The sequence below is a fragment of the Rhinolophus sinicus genome, chromosome 7, assembly GCF_057876585.1.
Source record: "Rhinolophus sinicus isolate RSI-liver-muscle chromosome 7, RSI-T2T, whole genome shotgun sequence".
In the NCBI taxonomy this organism is placed as follows: domain Eukaryota; kingdom Metazoa; phylum Chordata; class Mammalia; order Chiroptera; family Rhinolophidae; genus Rhinolophus; species Rhinolophus sinicus.
In genome coordinates, this window is record NC_142507.1 from 46118008 (window position 1) to 46125621 (window position 7614).

Sequence of the window (7614 nt, forward strand, 5' to 3'; positions counted from 1 at the left end):
AAAAACACTTGTAGTCAAACTCGTGCACAGTCTGAGGGTCATGAACTCCTGGTTTTGGTCCATTCAGGAATTAAACCAGAATGTTGGAGAAGAGAAGGGTTTTGAAGGCTTCGGACTTCAAGGATTGAAAAGGATCCAAGGGGTGGTTGAAAAGCTAGGCACTAAGAAGAGAGGCAGGCTCTTGGGACAAAGGTCTGTGAGGCCAGGGTACCAGATACGAGAGCTGGGAGAGTCTGGGCAAGATGCCACTGCCGGCCTGACTCTGGGGTGTCGGAGTTGCCCACAGAGCCTCCTGCTGTGGCCTGACCCGGGGGGCCTGGGCAGAGGGTACTGTCAGCATCAGCCCGGAGGGACCAAGGCTTCTCCTATTCTCTGTGCCAGGGTGGTTGCCCACCCCAGAAGAGGAGGGAAGAATCTCAGAAAATTAAGCGCAATGGATTTCCTCGAGCCAGAGTTAATTTTGTTTAGAAAATAAAGAATTGTGTCATTTCTTTCAACCCCAAAACCTTAGAACAGTGATAAGTTATGGACCTTCGAAGGTCCCTAGGACCCTTTCAGGAGGCCCTTGAGGTCATAACTATTTTCCTAATAATACTAAGATGTCACTTACCCATGTCCCTGTGTTGACAATTTCACTGATGGTGAAAAGCAGTGAGGAGTGAAACTGCTGGCCCCTTACCAGGATTCAAGACACTGCACTACCCTAGCAGTTATTGCATCCTTCACCATCTCACACATGCAGGGAAACAATGGCCAGTCACACTTAGGAAAGTTCTCGATGCTGCAGTAAAAATGATCAATTTTATTAATCTTGACCGTTGAGTACATACACGTATTTTAGTTTTCTGTGACAAACTGGGAAGTAAGCAGCAAGTTCTGCTGTATGCCGAGATATACAAGAGAAGCTCTGTGTGATGGGTTTGAGTTGTGAGCTAAATTGGCCTTTTTTTTTTTTTTTTTTTTTTTTTTTTTTAATGGAACACCATTTTTACTTCAAAGAAAATGTGGTTATTCAGACTTGGGTATGTGGCAGAAATTTTCTAAAATGAACAAAGTGAGCCTGTCTGTCACGTCAAAGAAATCGACTGACAGTATTTGTTGCCAGTGATAGAATTTGAGCTGTGCAACAAAAAAAATCGTAAATTTTTGGAAAACTGCATCTACCACAGTGAGTGTGACAGCTTTCCAATAGTCTAAGATTTTTCCGATGAGATTGGTGGCAAAATTAATGAATAGAATTTTTAAAATATCATGTGAGAAAATGTGTCAACATTTAGAAGATCTGCATAGCTCATCAGGCCAATATTTTCCAAATGGCCAATGCACGATGTTACAAAAATCATGCATGAGTAAAAGAGTCATTCAAGTGCACGACAGAGCAATGGGTTTTAATGTCACAGAGAATGAAAACTTCATTGATATAATTTCAGATTCCACGTTGCAACTCCTCTTCAAGTAACTATTGCTTGTTGAGTGGGTGTGGTATGAAAGAACATCCATAATTATCTGAAAAGGCTATTAAAATCCTTCTCTCTTATCCAACTGTACATGTGTGGAGGCTAGATTTTCTTTATATACTTAAAAAATATACATTCCAACAGATTGAGTGCAATAAGCCAGACATTGACAAGAGTTGCAAAAATGCTAAATAATGCCACTCTTCTCACTTGATATTTTTTGTTCTGGAAAATATAGCCATTTTTAAATAAAAATATGAATTTATATTAACACTTAATGGGGTTATCATTTTCTTACAATGAATGTCTAAATACAATTTTTTTTAATTCTTAGTTTTAACTTTGAACAGAGTAAATAACCATGACCCACATAAACTTGCTCTTTGGGGTCCTCAGTTTTTAAGAGTGTGCGAAAGGGTCATGTGACTGTGAATGCTGAGAACCACTTTAGTCGAGAACAAGTCATACCTGTGTTCCTCTGCTTCTCTGGGGAGCCCAGGAAGATCACAGCCCCTAGGAGCCACTAACCTCTACTCTAAGGGGTCTACAGCAGAGATTATGGCTTGCCATTTAAAATTCACTGTCATGTATACAATATCATTTTATTCTCAACCCCTGTCTGGAAGGGCAGCAGGATCTGCCATTCCCAGGTGAGGGACGGAGACTGTCAGAGGTAAAACACCTGGTGTCAGACTCAGCTACCAGATAGACAAGGCAGGATTTGAACTCAGGTCCTCTGACTCCAAGCCCAGAGCTCTTCCTGCTCCTGTGTACCTGACCTCTGTGCCCAAACGAGCCTTGGCTCCTGTCTCTCTGATCTTTACCCTGGTTTGGTCTCATGGACAAAATGAGGCTGTCTTAAAAGAGAAACTGAAATTCTTTCTCCACTTTCAACATTCTGTCATTAGCCATAGCAGCTCTACCCACAGCATGCAGCCCTATATGCCCCCATGACCCATCTGTCACCCATTATGACTGCCTGGGACTGAGGGACCACGGGTGGTCACGTGACCTAGAGGCAGAGACTATCCACAGATGTTCTGGGCCAGTTAGCTTTTCTCCTTCAGGAATTTGATTTGAGAGATACAGTTTGATGGAGAGTCCTGGAGCTGAAAGCTCAGATTGACTTGGGGGTTGAGGTGGCTATTTGGGGGCCACATGAAAGATAACTAAACAGAGGAAACTGCGGGTGGGTGAAAACAGAGAGGGAGAGAAAGCAAACCAAAAGAAGAGGCTGTTAGAGACAGAAGGGGGCCCAGGATGCTGAGTTTCCAATCCCCATGAGACCTGCTGACCTTTCTGTCCTGCGACATCCCTGACATGGCCCATGCCATATCAAGTTATCCCTCCACCCCATCCACCTTCTAGCCAATTTTTAACTTTATCTAATTTAAACAGTCACAAGTGATTAGTAGCTAATGTATTGGACAGTACAAGTGTACATATTTGTTCTTTAATTTTGGTGTGCATAGCAGTTTTCTGGGTACTTGTCATAAAAATAGATACCCAGTCTGTCCCCAAAGGAATCTGATTCAGTGGGTTGGGGGGCGGCCATGGAATTTTCATCATTAACCAGCACTTTCATTGGTAAGCAAAGCTTCTCATAGAGGCTGGCATCTGGACAACACTTAGAGTTACTACTATTAAGTAGGTGTTAGGGTACCTTGGGGTTTTGATCTTAAGCCATTTTTTGACTTAGCATATTTTGGCCGCTAAGTTAGAACTTGCTGAGTTAACTCTCACACTATTGAAATTCTGGAATAAAAGAAGTACTTCCACTAGACTCACTAAGATAAAAAGAGAAAAGACACTAATAAACAAAATCAGAAATGAGAAACGGGAAGTTATCCCGGACACCACAGAAATACCAAGGATCATCCAAGAACACTATGAAGGACTATATGCCACCAAATTCAATAACCTAGAAGCAATGGACACGTTCTTAGAAACATATAGCCTTCCAAGGCTGAACCATGAAGAACTGGAAAATCTAAACAGACCGATCACCAGTAACGAAATTGAATCAGTCTTCTAAAACCTTCCCAAAAGCAAAAGTCCAGGACCAGATGGCTTCACTAGTGAATTCTACCAAACCTTCAAAGAGGATCTAATGCCAATCCTGCTCAAACTCTTCCAGAAAATTGAAGAAGAGACAGTACTCCCTAACTCATTTTATGAGGTCAACATTACCCTGACACCAAAAACTGGTAAGGATAACACACAAAAAAGAAAACCACAGACCAATATCTCTGATGAATACAGATGCAAAAATCCTAAACAAAATTCTAGCAAATCAAATACAACAATGCATTAAAAAGATTAAAAGACCAAGTGGGGTTCATCCCAGGAGCACAAGGATGGTTCAACATCCACAAATCCATCAATGTGATACATCACATAAACAAAATAAAGGACAAAAATCATATGATTATATCAATTGATGAAGAAAAAACATTTGACAAGATACAACATCCATTTATGATTAAAACACTTAATAAAATAGGTATAGAAGGAAAATATCTTAACATAATAAAGGCCATATATGACAAACCCTCAGCTAATCTCATAAGTAATCGTGAAAAACTGAAACCCTTTGCTCCACATTCAGGAAGACGACAGGGCTGTCCCCTATCACCTCTGCTTTTCAACATAGTGTGGGATCCTCACCAGAGCAATCAGGCAAGAGAAAGGATAAAAGGCATCCAAATTGGGAATGAAGAAGTTAAACTGTCACTCTTTGCAGATGACATGATGCTATATATAGAAAACCCTAAAGACTCCACCAAAAAGCTATTAGAAACAACCAACGAATACAGTAAAGTTGCCGGCTATAAAATCAATGTACAAAAGTCCATTGCATTCCTATATACTAACAATGTAATCTCAGAAAAAGAAATTTAAAAAATATCCCTTTTGCAATTGCAACAAAAAGAATAAAATACCTAGGAATAAACTTAACCAAAGATGTGAAAGACCTATATGCTGAAAACTGTAAGATATTTTTAAAAGAAATTGAAGAAGACACAAATAAAACCACATAAATATGGACAGATAATTTTTGACAAAGAAACAAAAAACATACAATGGAGAAAAGACAGCCTCTTCAATAAATGGTGCTGGGAGAATTGGATAGCCACGTGCCAAAGAATGAAACTGGACTGCTATCTGTCACCATGTACCAAAATTAATTCAAAATGGATCAAAGACTTGAGCATAAGACCTGAAACAATAAACTGCATAGAAGAAAACACAGGTACTAAACTAATGGACCTTGGGTTCAAAGAGCGTTTTGTGAATTTGACTCCAAAGGCAAGAAAAGTAAAAGCTAAAATAAACGAATGGGACTATATCAAACTTAAAAGTTTCTGCACAGCAAAAGAAACCATCGACAAAATAAAGAGGCAACCAACTGAATGGGAGAAGATTTTTGCAAATAGTGCCGCTGATAAGGGGCTAATATCCAAAATATACAAGGAACTCATACAACTCAACAGCAAAAAAAAACAAACAACCCTATTGAAAAATGGGCAGAGGACCTGAAGAGACATTTCTCCAAAGAGGACATAATACAAATGGCAAATAGACATATGAAAAAAGGCTCAACATCACTAATCATCAGAGAAACGCAAAAAAAGCACACACAAAAAAACCCTACAATGAGATATCAAACCTCACCCCGGTTAGAATGGCTATCATCAACAAGACAAATAGTAACAAGTGTTGGAGAGGCTGTGGAGAAAAGGAAACCCTCATACACTGTTGGTGGGAATGCAGACTGGTGCAGCCACTATGGAAGGCAGTGTGGAGATTCCTCAAAAAATTACGAATAGAATTACCATATGACCCAGCAATCCCTCTTCTGGGTATCTACCCAAAAAATCTGAAAACATTTATACATAAAGACATGTGTGCTCCAATGTTCATTGCAGCTTTATTTACGGTGGCCAAGACATGGAAACAACCAAAATGTCCTTCGATAGATGAATGGATAAAGAAGTCGTGGTATATATACACAATGGAATACTATTCGGCAGTAAGAAAAGATGAAATAGGATCATTTGTGACAACGTGGATGGATCTTGAGATTATAATGCGAAGCGAAACAAGTCAGACAGAAAAGGCAGAGAACCATATGATTTCACTGATATGTGGTATATAAACCCAAAACAACAAAAGAACAAGACAAGTAAATGAGAAACAAAAACTCATAGACACTGACAATAGTTTAGTGGTTACCAGAGGGGAAGGGGAAGGGCAGTGGGAGATGAGGGTAAGGGGGATCAAATATATGGTGATGGAAGGAGAACTGACTCTGGGTGGTGAACACACAATGGGATTTATAGATGATGTAATACAGAATTGTACGCCTGAAATTTATGTAACTTTACTAACAATTGTCACTCCAATAAACTTTAATTAAAAAAAATACTTCCTAGAGGTAGATTTTCTGGCTTTGCAGATTTCTCCTTGGAAGCTCAGACATCTGTGCATGTCAATTTGCTCTGCTGTAAAGAAAACGAAATTCCTTCAGTGGCAACAGTTGTTCCTCAAAGTAAACACCTGAGTGCATTCTTCCCTCATCCTTTCCTTCTGGCCCAGGCTGAGCTCACCGTAACTCCAGGTTCTGTGATCCTACCCTCTCCCCACATCCTGACACCTCCCGTAGAGGTAGCAGGGCTCTGGGTCCTCACCTTGGTTAAGAAATCCCTTGCCTGAGTGATTTGAGAAAATGCCTCCTGCTCTTCCTGGACAGTCATTGCCAAGTTCAGTTGGAGCCAAAGAGGTGGCAAGAAAGAGTGACATACCTACATAAATTCTCCCAAGTGACCCATGGCTTCCCAGTTTAGGAATATAAAACAGGGTCACATTTATGCTTATGCTCCAAATGCACTGATCTTGAGTAAGCCCTTCTCTTGCCCACGCAAGAAGCCCTTGGTAAACTCTAGGAACTGACCTGGGAGAGCCTCAGGTTTGGCCGTTAAGCCAGGCGTCCAGCTGCAGCAACCACTCAGGGACGTCTTGCTGGGCATGGTGTCTTCCTCTGGCTCCCACTCACCCATAAGCTGCTTGAAGAAGTCTTCCAAGGCCACTGAATTCTATGCAGAGGAAGGAGAATGGCACCTTCCAGGCCACAATTTGTCACTTTGGTCCTAAGCATCCCAGCTTGTACCCCGAATCTCACTGAGTCTTCCATGAAAATAATTCCTTCAGTTTCAGATTTTCATCCCTCTAGAGATCAAACCCAAACGAAGGGGACAGGTGGAGGACATAACCATAAATCCCTGCTTTCTTCCTCCTCCAACGACAAAATATAAGCCCTGTGCATGTGAATGGATACAAATAGATGGGAGAGGATAATAACACTTGCAACACCTGGGTTCTAGCTCACCTAAAATTGCCCCTTGACACACATACTGAAAAATGATCTAGTTAGATCATCCGAGGATGCCGGCCTTCTCTGCGGCATTCTAAACTGAAGGTCTATAAGATGCCAGGAACGGTCAGGGATGCCACAGCCTGGCAGGGAGAGTGGTCAGGAGGAAGTCAGGAAGCTTTCTTCTTATAAACGCAATTTGCCTGTCCTGGAGGGCACCACCTGTATGTTCTTTTCTTCCCTTTAACTCGCTTGAAAGCACAGTTCATTGATTCGGGTTTTCCATTGAGCCAGCCTGCTTTCAATAGACTCCAAAGGAAAAGTAGTTAACTCCGGCTTTGAGGCCCTCCGGGCAACAGGGCAGAGGAGACTCTCCCAGGCTGCTCCAGCACGGGGGTGTGGGGAGTCTATTCAGAGCACGGTTCCTGTCAGACCAGAACTAAGTTGAATAGACAGCACCAGCAGCGTCTGCTGCTACCTGGAGGCAGGGTTTAGCTGTCAATGCAGCACAGCTACATTCCATCCGATGGAAAGTTCCTTTCACTAAGGAGCTATCTGGGAAGGCTTGGGGAGCTAATTTCCCTGTCCTTGGATCATCTGGTCCTGCTGACCCCAGGAGTAGCCTGCCAGCCCGCTGCTCACCCCAAACACAGAGCCCGAGCAACCAGGCACCTTGGCTCCTTGGCTCTGGTTCCTTTCCAGCTGAGCTGCCGAGCTGCTGAGAGATCTCTGGCTGCTGTTCAGGAGAAGACAGATGGCCTAGAAATGATTTTCTGGAGTTTC

The 7614-nt window shown here is 42.0% G+C and overlaps 1 protein-coding gene across 2 annotated transcripts in view; it reads right to left on the bottom strand.

Moving 5' to 3' along the window:
* The window catches only part of SYT6 (synaptotagmin 6), a 124142-nt gene extending 116790 nt beyond the window's left edge, over positions 1–7352 (bottom strand). The window contains exons 1-2 of one of the 2 annotated variants that reach the window (XM_019730367.3): positions 6847–7352; positions 6412–6553 (exon numbers count right to left, since the gene is read on the bottom strand). In XM_019730367.3, coding sequence (XP_019585926.2) covers positions 6412–6517 — 106 coding nt within the window. In that variant the 5' untranslated portion in view covers positions 6518–6553; positions 6847–7352. Of the gene's footprint in view, positions 1–6411 lie in introns of both variants that reach the window. The other variant, XM_088799508.1, reaches the window with a different exon arrangement.
* Between the last annotated feature and the right edge of the window lie 262 nt (positions 7353–7614).